At 37.2% G+C, this 14,757-nt stretch overlaps 1 protein-coding gene across 3 annotated transcripts in view; it reads right to left on the bottom strand.

Moving 5' to 3' along the window:
- stac (SH3 and cysteine rich domain) overlaps positions 1 to 14,757 on the bottom strand; it is a 44,178-nt gene that overhangs the window by 16,446 nt on the left and 12,975 nt on the right. For all 3 annotated transcript variants that reach the window (XM_042389027.1, XM_042389025.1, XM_042389026.1), the window contains 5 exons: positions 12,261 to 12,394; positions 4,643 to 4,724; positions 4,355 to 4,461; positions 2,172 to 2,253; positions 1,137 to 1,204 (listed from right to left, as the gene is read on the bottom strand). In XM_042389027.1, coding sequence (XP_042244961.1) covers positions 1,137 to 1,204; positions 2,172 to 2,253; positions 4,355 to 4,461; positions 4,643 to 4,724; positions 12,261 to 12,394 — 473 coding nt within the window. The remainder of the gene's footprint in view (positions 1 to 1,136; positions 1,205 to 2,171; positions 2,254 to 4,354; positions 4,462 to 4,642; positions 4,725 to 12,260; positions 12,395 to 14,757) is intronic.

Raw genomic sequence — 14,757 nt, 5'->3', positions numbered from 1 at the left:
ACGACAGAGATAAACATGTTAAACTAAAAAAGTAAACAGGATAGATGCCTGCACATAGAAAATATGTACAAAGAACATTGAAACTGAAAGCTCCTCTCCCACAAATCCCACCATGGAAGTTGAAAAGATAGAAAGGAAAAGAACAGTTTTGAAATCTGCCCATGAAATATTCATGGTTACTCTACAGGGGGGTGATAAGATATTCACAGAGATCTAACCTTTTTTCTCTCTCTGGCATGAATTTTGCAGCATCAGAACTGCGTCTACACTATAGGGAATAAATACAACAGCACAGACCCCAGAGCTGCAGACCCAAATATTAAGGTCAAGGCCTGACCATATCAGCGCAGGCCAGTGGTCGTGTCAGCTCGGGTTTGATTTGTTACAGCAGGAAGAGAAGTTTTCCCTCCAAGTCCTGGGAAATTCAGCAGTGACGATGGAGACTGGGGGCCAGGCGCAGAATGCTTAATGGACGCAGAACAGACTGGCTGGGTATCAGTTCTCAGACTAACCACGCAGAGTTCAGGCGTTGGTCAGTGAACAAAGTCGGTTCTCAGAGGTTTTCAGACTGCGCCAATAATACATGCTACTGTAAGAGATGGAGAATCGCCAGCACTGTGGAAACTAAGGAAAAAATTTAAACTGACAGTTGACCGCAGTTGGTGACAACCTGAGCTTGCTATTCCTAAATTGGTTTACTTTTTCTTTTTCCGCTTTATATAACTGCAAGTTTTTTATTTCGCTACAAAGATTTTTATTTACAACAGTGGAAGCAAATTGTCACGGTCAGGTGAAACATTTTTAGTTCAAATTTTGGTCTTTTGCTAGAATAAGTTACTTTAACAGTCTATTACAGTGATTGTAGGTCAATAAATTAGCACACAGGTACACTGATGAAAACACTTTCCAAATAATAGATGCTTAAATACAGCCAGACAAAGGAAGCAAGGGACATTTTTAATCTTATTTCCTCTCACCTTAGTGTAATTCAGTCTGATTTGTTGACATGATTACATAAAATGCATAAAATCTGATATACACATACACATACACACTCACACACGCTCGGCAGTGTTAGATATGTTTTACATAGAACAATCTGATGGATCATGACTCCAAATGTTTGAGTTTCTCACCGGGGAATCGTCAGGTTTTCTCTCTGGCTGGTGGTAATGCTCCATCCCGTTCTCCAGAACTGTGAAAACTTAAACAAACAAACAAACAAAGAAATCCCAAAATTAAATCAAATAATTCACCTAATGAGAATACAGTCTAAAGCTGAAAAGCTGCAAAGGTGTCAAACCAAAGTGTTGGACACAACAAAAAAAATGGGCAATTTTTAGAACATAAGGGGGCAAAAAAATTTAAATTATGTAAATAGTCCTGGCAATCACATTTATGGGAAGGTCATAGGGTCATTAAAGAATAATTAAAAAGGTCTCTGTCCTTGAGTTAATTTTATGGCGATCATCCTGTTCGATAATGAGATATAAATATTTACTTGATGTGGTCACTAAAATATGAAGGTCCATCTTCTGGTGTCTATAAATACCAAAAGGCAAGTTTCCAAGATAGTTTCATGGCCTATAAATGTTTTTTTTTCAGTAACCCATGCACTATCTAGAAACTAGAGCAGTTTTGTGGGTGATGTGTGGCACAGTAATTTATTCTTTTGTTGGGCCAGCTCCCATTCTCTGAAGGAAATTGTTCAGCAGCATGGTAACTGTGCTTCAAATGGCATTTTTCCTTCAAATACCATGCACTATGCTCCACTATTCTCATTGTATCTCTACCTTCACTGCTCAGAGTGAATGCTTCAGATTTTTAAGGGTCAGTGCTTTGCCCTTCACTACTGTGCGGCTGAAAAACCACAGCCACTAAATCAAGAGCTACACACAATGCAGGTTAGGGAAAAGGAGAGGTTCAAACATTTCTTGTGGCTTTATCAGTAAGATAGTCGACAGCTGGGTCAGAGTGGAAAAAAACAAAAACAGCAAGTTCAGCTCAGTGGAAAAAAGTGAAGAATTTTATTTGATGGTTCATAGAAGGAGAATGCGATGTTGCAACCGTCTCAGACTCACTTGTGGGAATAGCAATTGCAGCGTGTTTTTCCCTGTGTCACTCTATGGCTTTGATCCAGATGCACACAGTGTGCTGTGATGGATACTCACCATCATCGCTGTGTTTTCTCGACAGCTCCTGCCTGCTGCTGTGAGCCACCACTTCCTCTGGAACCTTATCCAAGTCAGTGGTCTGCAAATATTAGATAGATTAGATAAAAAAAAGATTAGATGGATAAGATACATACATAGATAGATAGCACAAAACTAGATATAAGACATCCACTTTTCACAGACTATCAAGATAACATAGATACATAGGTAAGATAGATACAGTGTGTGTATATAGAGAAAAATAGAGCTATATAGACAGATACATAGACGCCCACCCACATGTAACTCAGTCTGTGCCAGTAAAGTTGATGTCTGTGTGTTGCCTACATTCAGTAAAAGCTTCCATTTATGTAAATGTCTTTGTGAAATTCTGCACATTAACAGATTTTAAGGTAACTTGATCTATTTTTTCCTTGTTGGTTTAAGGATCTGTGTGTTTTAACAAAGGCAAACACAGGCAATCATTTTGGTAGTCCAGTTAGGAGATTCATGTGAGGAACCATTCATTAGTTTCGAGATTTTTGATGATGTGTGTAAAAATTAATAAAAGACACAATTATCAAGATCTCTGGAAAAACTACAACATTACACAACATTGTTTTAATGAAATGCCATAATATCAACTCATCCTCTGATAATGCTACTAGCTTATTTGCTAATTTGCTAAACTAACTACAATTAGCATTCAGATAAAAAAAAGATATGATTAGTGAAGAATATAACTACAAGCTGCTTAGTCACTGAACTGTCTTTAAAACATAGAAATGTTGACAAAATGGAACTATTTGTTATTTTGCTTTAAGGTCTAAACCCTTTAAAGCTAAACCTTGTTAAATTTGACAATATAAATAACCTTAAAATGTTATTTTACATGCATTATGTTAATTACAAAGTTTGTAGATACCTAAAATCAAAATTACTCGTGGGGGCATCTTACAGATCATAAAAAGATGCTAAAAGACATCCACTTTCACAAACTAACCAGCTATTTCTGGTGAAAAATGTGGTGTAGCAAACATGCTGTTTCTAAGTCTGCATTTGGAAACTATTATCATAACCCCTGTTGAGATCACATTGTCTCTGTAAGCCTCCGCTGACACACACACCCATTCACTAACAGCTGCACGGGACAGGACAGCCCGAGCTCAACAGCTTTCAGATGTCATCGTACGGAGGCTCATGTCCAGACTGCACATGTAGTTTAGCTTACATTAAAAGTGATAAGGTATGAAAAACAGATTTCGCTATGCGCTACACACAGTGATGGGGAGGAGACTGGAGAGTGTAGCTCTACAATCAGTCCAGTCCATCTTCAGAGCTGTAACATGAGCGTTTACACTGACTTCTCCCTTCATGGCTGCCTGGACCAGACTGCCTTTATTGGTAGTGTTTATGGCTGCAGTAGCAGTATCTATTTAGACCATCAACTACAGTAAGTCTGTGGCCAAGAAAACAAAATATATCAGGTATAATATCTGAGCTGAAACATGATAATTTGTCAGGTGGTATATGTTCCTGTATGTACATTATAGCTGAACATAGAGAGAGGTGGAACAGGAAAAATAAAATTAAAAACAATCTCCCACATGTATAAAATTGATCTGAGTTCAGACCTAAACATAGAGAACTGTGTGTGTGTTATGTGTTAACAGCATAGCAAGTCTAAAGTTACTAAAGAAATTGTTGAGATGTTTCACTTACAAACAACAAACGTTAACCCCATGGTGGTTGGGGTATGGTATGGGTGCCCAAAAATGACAGGAGAAATAAAGAAATACACATGTAAATAAATGTAGAAATAAATAAATATGTTAATAAATAAATGTGGATAAATGAAATTACAATGTGGAAATATATATATATATATACATATAGATAAATACCAAATACCAATACCAAAATATAGAAACATCCATTATTATTTATTCATGTATTCTTTTTTGGCAAAATTAAGATTTATTTACTTTTAATTAATCATTTATTTATTTATTTATTTATCTATTTATTTATTTCCTGTGTCACTTTTGTGCCCCCATACCCTGGAAGAAAATTCAGGGAATGACCGAAGTCATTAGGACTTTTTGTTACAAACCATGAATGTTTATATAAACTTTCATGTTGAGATACCTTGGGTCTAAAAACCAAACACTACCTGACATGATGAATCATGCTGTTCTTACCGAGTTTCTGTGTGGAGACTCGGAGCCACTGGCCCTCTTAGCCTTTTGCGCCAACGACGTCCCAAACCTCAAGGCTTCATAAACAGGGTCCACCTTATTGCCGCATGCTTTAGAGGAGAATAATACAAGACAAACATGATTAAGCTTTTATGATAGCCACATGGTGAGTTACAATACTATAAAACCTGGTACTGTAAGTAAATCTTATCAAACAAATGGAATAGTAACATAAAGTTTTTACTTCCAGCCCACAAAATTTACACTATCACGGAGATTTGAGCTGCTCACCGATGGGCATGACTTCTTTGATGCAGCCATACTGTTCCTGGATCAGTAATGGGGAGCTGTAGTACCGCCGAAAGCCTTTTGGCTGAAGAGAGAAAGACAGAGAGGGAAACAGAGAGAGAGACGACAGACATTAGAGACAAATCAATATGCAGCACTGCAGGCAGCACAGCACCCTGACACTAAAATACTGCACATAACTCTATTTGGTCTGACATCCTAAACACAACTGACTTCACACAGATAAAGTTAATCATAGTGAATGCGGGATGTCACTGTTTGGACAAATCACAACAAAGTAAAGTATATTTCACCCAGCAGATAAAACTAAACTGCCCCAGACAGAAAATACAAAATAAAAATTGTACAAAATGGTAGTAAAATGGGCTAATGTTAAAGTAAGAATGTGCACAGTTCCTATTTTAATGGTGGAATGATCAATTGGTAGTATGAATGAACCATTTCTGTATATCTGAAATATGAAAAATAAACAAATAAAATAAAAATATTATATTCATTTAAGCCACAATCCCTTAATCTAATGTATCACTGATGTTTAAATTGCCAACAATTTGATACAAGGAAAGGATTTTAATACCAAGATTTCTACAAGTCATATGTCATTTCTAAAGTTAAGTCGATATACTTTTATAAATGACTAATGATGGTTTGTTGATATGTAACAAACCTGTTGCAAGTGATTGAGATATATTAATGCTAAACTCATAAATAAAAAAAACTGTATTCACATAAATTATTAATACATGTATTAATAATAATGTATCTGTTGTAAGTCACAAAAAGCAAATATTAATAAATAATAGGCAAATCAATAATAAATAACGACCTGTAAATCATAACTTGTTAATAATAGTAAAGGTTTTTCAGCATATGCATATTGATTAGTATATTAGTAATGCAAATAAGGCAGTCATATTATGATCCCCTCTGAACTACTTTTGTTAACACTGCAAATGCACATGATTAATACATTAGTTATACAAGTGAAATGCATATTTAAAAGTGCCACTTCTGATATGTAAACACATAAGCAAAGTTCCTAGTGAACAGTGAAGTGTACTGGACTTGACAGTGCATTAAGTGACCTGGATGTGATGGGAAAACAGATGAAAGCCACAAAGCTATTTAAATGTTAAATGCTGGCAACATGCATCATGTGATGTAATGACAGAACAACAAACACACTGCCCGGGAAGGCAAAGATAAGAAAAAAAATGGCAACAGAGTTAAAGATCAAGAGACATAGTGAGATGGTGGAATGCAACACTGACGCTGAAGAGGCTGTTGATCTTTACAAAATGACGTCAGTCAGTCAACACTCAATACTGCTCTACCCGGAGGCCGAGGTGCAACATTAGTTCCACTCAATTAAAATTACTTTCAGCAGGTTATTATTTGAATGAAAAAATATTAATGATTACAGCTTTAAATCATGCATGACCATCATAAATCAATAACTGATTGGACTGATGACTTCCCAACATGCAGGGTTTGGAAATATGAGTGAGAAGAAACTGTAGTTGTCTTCACTGTCTGCAGTTGAGCTGGTGCACCGCCATGCAGCCGACAGGAAAACCTGAAGTAAAGTCTTAATTCATCTGCCTGCCATGTCGTCCTCTCATCCCCCAAGGCCTTCAAAAATTTATCATTTATCTACCCATTACCTGCCTGTGTCCTATCCGATCGATACTTCTCCGTCATTTTTCAATCTTTCTTAAGTACAGAAAAATGACAGGAGATTGAAATCCCTGCAGACAGAATGTCATACAGCACACCGGGTAATGATTGATGTATGTATTTTCAGTTTTTGCAATCTCTTTCTGGTTTTGACTTCTGGAAGAACTCGTAAATAAACATTCAACTAGTTTTCAGCCACTTGCTGACAAGGTGCTGTGGTTTTTGACCAGATTAATCTTCCTTGATTACAAATTCTATCCTGGATGCATACTGGAGACCTAAATCTTGCATATACGACTGCCTTTTTTTTCTGTTTGTTTTTATTTCATGTATTCAAGTCGCGGGTGGTGAAATCTGCATCGCTAATCAGTCCTGATTAATTCTCCTTTTGACACTTCTCATGATGAGATGGCTAAAATAAGAAACGCTTGAGCTCTTCAGGCCCATCTCAAAAACTGAAACAGTCTTTCAGGGGCAAACTCATTAAGGAAGAGGTTAAAAGAACATGCTTGTCGGGAGCCCATCTGGTTTCATTTGGAAACAAACAAAAGACACCACTCACTGTTGCTGTCAGTGACTTGATTTGCCACACACATGTTGAGAAAGCAGAAAACTGCTTCTTTCTTTTTTTTTGTCTTTCTTATGAGTCTTTTTTCATGCTGTATACAGATAGTATGTAAATTAGTTTTTACATAATCATAGTACATTGGAATTTTTTTTCTTCCAAACTATGAACATTCATTTAAATTTATGAAGATCATGATTTTTGTTTCTAAGACACCTTTAAGAACCACTTAGACACATACAGCAGGTGTTTAGTAAATTGTGTATGTTGTAATAATGCACTATGTCCTTTACGCATATTTTGAAGTGTATTTAGGTGGACTTTGCTAAGGTTATGTGTATATATATATATATATATATATATATATATATATGCATGAGACAGTGGGTAATAACATTTGTGTTATAGTTTAGGAATATAAGCCAGTAATGGACTAGGCTTAATGTAAGGCCTCTGGAAATTTGGCTTGAAATAGTAAAAATGTATGATATCAAAGTTAAGTGTCTCATTAAGCATCCATAACATTCTGAGTGAAAACAAATGCTCCTAACTATTGGAAAACCTAGTTCAAAAACAGCTTGTTTGCTGTTTAGACCATTTCACAAGACTGTGTAGATGTGGTAGATTACGTTTTGATTGACACCCACACCAGCTACTATGGGCTGGCTAACTACAGTAGCAAACGACTGAGTTTCAATGGTGCGGAGCCGCGCTTCTAACTCACTGAGCTCCTTTATGCTCCAACACAGTAAATTTATTACATGTACTATTATCACTAAAGGAAGCAGGAAATTAGCTAAACATAAGACACACTGAACAAGAGAGAGCGAGAGGGAGAGAGGGAGGCCATCAGTAACTGCTAAGCTAAAGTAACTAGCAGGTCTGAAAAGCATGTAAACAACTGTGATTAGCGAGAAAGTCGCAAAAAGAAGGAGAGAGCTAAGTGTGCTTGAGCAGAACTAGTGTACATTTAAATGTACAGCGGGTAATTAGCCGCAGTAATGAATAATATAGCAAAATTAACTGGGCTGAAATGCAGAAACACTACCAATAACACAGAAACTCCAGCAACCAGAAATGAGACAATACGCTTACCACAGCATGTCGTTTATGATTGGTCCGTGGAATTAATTGTGTAATTTTCACAATAAATGTTCAAGCACAACCATGCCCAATTCAAACCCGTTATCTGGAAAGTTTACAAAAACTTAAATGACAATATTTCAAATTTAATTAAAATTGAAACTAATTTCTAATACTTTTTAGATGCTTACTGTTATGTACATAAGACCCTAAATTACATATTTAGTCGAATTTGGGTTTCTGGTGGCTTTAAAATTTAAATTGTCATTCAACGTTTTCTCTGCCTACTGTGGACTTGTGTGTACATTGGGTTTTCACAAGAAAATTGGACTTAATCTAAGACTAAGTAGTCTAGGAACTTGGAAAACGGCCACTATAGCACCCGTCACCACATAAAGGAGTTGAGAATGTTGAGTTATTATTACATTCCTGCCATCGTCACATCTGCCATAACAATGGACATGTTTTATTTCTTAATTGGGAAATCAGTAACTTCATTAACACTGTACATAAATAACAACATGTACTGTACTTAAAGCAGCATTTAATGTATAAGTGTAAAGGTGTGTTTCCCCATTGCCTATTTTGAAAGGGTGTGCTACAGTACGTAACCTCATAAACATTGAGCTTTTTAATATTGTGGGAGAACATAATGAATGTTTTCAGGGGACTTGACTCTTTTCGTAGCTGAAACAACAAACTGCACATGCTGACAAAGTATGAGCATCACATACTGTGGTCAAAGTCCCATCTGACTCTCAAAGTTGCATTCTTGCCAAGTCTTTTGATCAGCTGCTTGTTCAGTGCACATTGGGCAACAAAGGGGAAAAAAAGGTCTGGATGACGCTCTGGCTTTGAACAAAGGCTACGTGACCTCCAGAAGTTGTTGTGGTTTGTCAGTCTTGTGTAAGCCTGCTTCTGTTTGTGTGTGTGATCAGGGTTGTTTATCAAAAGTTAATGAGTGAGTCATTGTATTTATCTGAGTAACATTCTGAAACAGCAGCAGATTTAGTGCAATACAAAGCATGTAGTAAGACTCAAATCTCACTGGCTACTAACTGAGGGTGTTTACTGCAGATTCAACTGATACATGTTGAATATCATTCATGTTTGATCCAAACTGGAAAGTCTGAGAGACACCCCTATTGTAACTGGAGATGTCAAGATTGAATCTTTACAAACACTGTGTGATTCAGGAGAGTCCAAATCAGCTATAGCTCTTTTCTAGTCAGAGGTCAACTTTTGTTAATTTAATATACTATACATGAAACTGCAAACAGAGCAATAAAAAGTAAAAATGAGTGTGTCTGACTCACCTGAAACCTAACAATTACCTTTTATACCTTTTTTTTATAACTAATACTACTGCTACTAATAATAATAGTGGATTTAAGTTTCCTCTTTGAGTGCAGCTCTGCTCTCTAAAGTAAGACATACATGTGAAGAAATATATTGTAAACAAATATCTGAACCACTAAGGCCTACATGATTTGTTGAAGAGTCATCAGCCTCGTTTCAATAAGCTTCTTAACTTGCATACTTACTTACTTGCTTACAAATAAATGGATTAGGCCTATAAAGATTCAGAGCATGAGGTAACTTGATTTCTTTGCTCACGGTTCTCAAGCCAAGAGAAACAAGCATGGCTGCAGAAGTGTCCAAGTTTAGAGTAAGTCGAATTTAGAGCTGTACTCCACTGGGGAAACTTCCCTTTTTATGCTTGACCTCTCAACCTCATTTTCCACTCCTGAGAGCCGATCATATCTTCAGGCCTCATCCCTAAGGCATCTAGTGGAAAGATGTCACAACAAGAAACACTCCCTGCACTGTTAGTATCACTTCTAGATCATTTCCTTTTCTACTCACTTTATTCTTACTGACTACCACCAACTAAATCCAAATTATTCTAGATTTCCTCTGATAATTCCTGCCAAATCTTTTATCTGAGGTGTAGTCACATACTGTGGAAGGACAAGGTAGTCGAGGTAGAAAATTATACATAATGTGACCCAGCAGTGCTTCAATCTCTCTCTCCTTCTCAGTGTGGGATGTGTGTGAATGACTTAAGAGTCCCAGTTCTGAAAGGGATGAATGCTTCTTGGCTTTCACTAGTTTGACCAAACCCTCCCCAATAAAAACACCCTGCTCAATGGACCAACTCCACCATTACATGGTCTCATTATATTGCCGGACCACAGATGACGAGGGACGCTGATAACTGTGAAATCATCATCATTAGCCAATAATAAGGACGGGCCAGACGGGCCCCCAGAAAGTGTGTTGCTGGGAAGGAAACAATAAACGATGACAACAACAATGCTTGATGTATCAGTTTTTAGGTTGGGGAGCCAGTACAGGGTCATTACCTCTGACTCATCAAGTAATAACTTAAAAGCTGGCTCATCAACTGTACCAGCTATAAAATAAATTTCCCTACTCAATAAAGCAATTTTGCTCTAGTTTTGTATGACGACATGTAAGCACATTTGAAATCGACCCATCAGCTGGAGCTTCAATTTTACCCTCCGTTATGGCTCCCATTTATAGCTCATTAGCAGTGAAAAGGCTTGTATGGAACAACACAGAAAAGTAAATTGCTTCACAAATGCATTTCATAGACTTCTCATAATTATTCCCAAGAAAAGTCGATGATACCTCTTCTTTAAAATCGTCACAGAAACGTTGTATCTTCAGCTATTCACAAACTAAGAAAAATCTGCTTAGTTTAAAAGTTACATAATATACACATTTCCAGGTCTATGTTTATATTCTGGGGCTCTACTGGAATATCTTTGCATGATTTACAGTTAAAAAACTCATTATTTATCTTATACTGGCCCTTTATGTAGCCCCTCAGTTCAGCCTCTGTCTGAAACAGACTGTTTTAGCTCCTGTCTCTTTAAGGCCCTCCTCCTGATGAACCTACTCTGTTCTGATTGGTTATCTTCCAGAAGCCGTCCCTACAGGGACTACATAAACAAACAATAGTAGTAGGATTTCACTTCTTTTTTATTGTTCTTTACTCAAAATGGAAACTTCTCAAACACATTCGTACATGTTTGAGCCCAAATCCGATCTAAAATATGAAAGTGGACAACGCGAACAACCCATGGAACAACCTTAGCAACAAAGGCTACACAATGGATGGCCATTTGTGGGCATGTCCGAATAATCTGACGTCAGTTCGATGGGGCAGTAGAGGTAACATTGTAAACAAAATGTTCAGAGGGCTTTTGATCTTCAGGGACTATTTTTTTTTTTTTACATAAGTTCACCTCAAGTTTTGGAACTTTGACCATGTTTAAGATACACATTTCATATTATAACAGTATGTGAGTGACAGAAAATCACAAAAAGCATGTCATGTCCTCTTTAAGGTTGACCAAGTTTTCCCAGTGTGATCTTGGAAAGGGTCAATAAACCTTACATGTTGGAGAATTTCATCAACCTTTAAGGGTTCAGTATGCTTCAAACAAACTTGTAAATTGTCTAAATGCAAAAAAATCACAGAAACTGAATTAAATTAAAACAGCAACAGGCTGGTAGCAACAGCAGAGTATTTGGGATTATAATATTTCTTATTCAGTATACGTATCACCAATCAATATTGCCAACTTTCCTATTTATATTACACTGAAAGGTTTTTACAATCTCATTACCTCTGGTAGTAATATAAAGCTAGAACTGAATAATTCATAAAGTAAAAAATGCTTAAAATACTTACAAAATACATCTGTGACTGGTTATAAAGCTGCTTCAGGCTGATCATATCGATCCTGATTTAATGGTTTATGCTGACAGCTGCACGGCAGAATTTGATGGAGGTAAAGAGGAGCTCAGCATGTTTGTAAATGTGTGTGCTGCATAACAATTATCTAACACACACACAGACAGACAGAGTGATGATATAACAATGATGAGGATGATGACGAGGATGGACGTTGGTCACAGATGTACCAGCACACTCACACATAGAGTGTGATTTCTAAATAAGCACATTCTGGTGGGAAACAGTCACAGGGCCAATTCTAATATGTAATAATATGTTTTGGCTGCTGTCTTGATGACATCAGAATCTCCCAAACTGTTGACAGAAAAGAGAAAAGTCTACTGTCTTATATTATTATATATTATATTATTACCATATTATGTCTTGATGTTTGGTATTTTAGTGTCATGTAGGAATCTGCAAGTTGTGAAAATATCTCTAAACCAATCTCAGTGAGATAAATTTCTACACATACAGCATATTTGGACATTTCCCTCAAATCCTACCAGTTTTCCCATGCAGCGCTGCTGTCCAACTCCGTTCTCACATTTGTGATGGAGGCTCATCTTACAGGCTTTGCAGCGCAGGCCGTGCTTCGCCGTGTTCCCCGCCAAAAACACCACGTGCTTGGCTGTGGTACCTGATACACACACACACACACACACACACACACACGCAGAAAAGAGGTAACAGGTTCATAATTGTCATGTCAGGAACTGGACACATAAAAAGGCAGAGGAAATGGAAAATACTGCTCATCTAATTCATTTATTCATTTGTATTCCTAGCCAGAGTTTCTGGAGTCTTTCCCAGTATGCACTGGGTAAAACCTGTGAAATTACATGTGGAACATTTTAACAGTGACAGAATTTAGCAAATGCAACACACGATGTGCACTTCTGCAACCAAATGAACTCCACCATGTGAAACCATTTCAAACTGCTTCATTTATTAATACGTGATTCACATTCGCTGGAATAAATGAAGATTAATCTGAGTTATTTGTGAACCAAAGTTATGCAACACTGAAACTGCAAACATTCAGAATATATATGTGTGCATAAAGGTGTGTGAATGAGGAACGGAGTGAGAAGAGAGATGGACATTAAGTTATGAGGAAACAAGAACTAGAAAGATGATGGGATGTAGATGTGAGATTATAAAGAGAGAAAAAATTAGGCTCACAAGGTAAAAGTAACAGATTGTATCATTGCAGCTCAGTCTTTAATGAAGATCACTGAGCTGTGTGTTAGTGTGTGTTTGTAAGACTGAAAGAAAGACTATAAAATTATTTAATTAGATAAATTAGCACTTTGTGATCAATGTATAGTCTAGATTAAACAGATAAATAACTCAATATCCCATCCTTTTGGCAAGTTTAGTCTTTAAAGATTTAAAAGATCCTGACATTACTGTCTAAACCTTGAAGCATCACTGACCGTATTTACACTCAAGGCAGAAATAACCCTGAAGATTGGGTTCTGATGTGAAAAAAAAAAATTATATACGGTAGCTTTTCATAAGCCTGACCATTCACCTGAAGGCTCAAGAGTCTAAGTTCCCCCGGAGAGGAGGTTATTGTCACTCCTCGATCTCTGCTGCACTGAGACTGTGAATGCTTGCAGGGAGTGACTTGGCACCAAATTATCAACTCTGTGCATATTTTGCATTCACATAGTAACAAAATTTAAAGATCATCTCCAGGCATATTTTAAGATGTAAAAATACTCCGCTCTGAAAATAACTTATGTCTAATATGGTTTTTCATCTGCTCTTTCTCTGTCAGTGAAAAATTCAAAATCTATGACTATGTAAATATTTTTCATTACAAAAGTCTAACTGCTGGACACAAGACGTCTCCTACTTCAGAGTCCATTCTCAGTGCACTGGAGGCTTCACGTTTCCACATCACACTTGTGTGAATTGCATACTGGACCAAGATTGGCCCTAAACTAGTTGTGATGTCACAAATCAATCTCGTATGTTCGTGTCTGAAAACACAGATTTTTGATGAGAAACTTTTTTAGCACATGAATGTGAAAACAGCCTTCTAGCGTCAAATTTTGCACATGCATCATTCACTGAACCTCAAACATCCAACTGAAGTTACAAGCAAAACTAAATTTTGTTGGCTGTCACTGGACTGTCAAAACTTGTGGTATGAGGCTAAAAATATTAAAATATGAATTTACATTCTTTAGGTTTTAAGCTGGGGAATCTGTCATGTGATAAATGTTGTCATAATCTTTACTGAAGCTGAAGGGGAAGAAGGGTAACTAAACCATCAGGAGTTACAAACAGCATGACAAAAAAACCCACCACATACAGCATGCAGCGGCGTATCGTTTGACAGACATTGCACATTAACAAGAGAGGACAGAGTTACCAAGTGCCAGTCTGGCAGCTATGCACCTCCGGTTCTTTATTGATTAATCGATGAGCACGTGCCCTGCTCCGGCCCACGCTCTGTGTGTGTGCGTGTGAAAATATGGACATGCAAAGGAATCATCGATCTACTTCAGTGGGCGTCCAGAGCACAGAGAGGATATAAGATGATCTGTCCAATCTAAGTTTCATCATTGAAAGATGGTCGAGTTGTGTATAGTTTTTTTGTGCACCGTCATTGAGGCAAATAATGTAAGACAGCTTTTCAGTCTTCAAAAATACAGCATGATCAGTATGATGAGCGGCGAGAGGTAATACTGTACTTTAAATATGAAACCAAGCAGCACACCTGATACACAGACAGCAAACACATGATATTGTGCACTTAAGGTACAAAGTCCCTCATGTGTAGTTTACTTAGCCAACAAGGGGGAAAAAAATCTCTACTTGCTCTTCACGTGCTGTAATGTGAACCGGTGTCACAGCTAGCTGAAGCTGGGTAGTAGTGACAGGAACTTCAGTAATGGGTGGAAAACTGGATCTGTATTCCCCATTTAAAGCTCTTGTGTTGCTTGGCTGAGCACCATTGACACAGAGCCGGCGGAGTTAGTTATACTG

The sequence above is a fragment of the Thunnus maccoyii genome, chromosome 16 (assembly GCF_910596095.1).
Source record: "Thunnus maccoyii chromosome 16, fThuMac1.1, whole genome shotgun sequence".
In the NCBI taxonomy this organism is placed as follows: domain Eukaryota; kingdom Metazoa; phylum Chordata; class Actinopteri; order Scombriformes; family Scombridae; genus Thunnus; species Thunnus maccoyii.
This window is presented reverse-complemented; position numbering and strand designations above follow the sequence as displayed.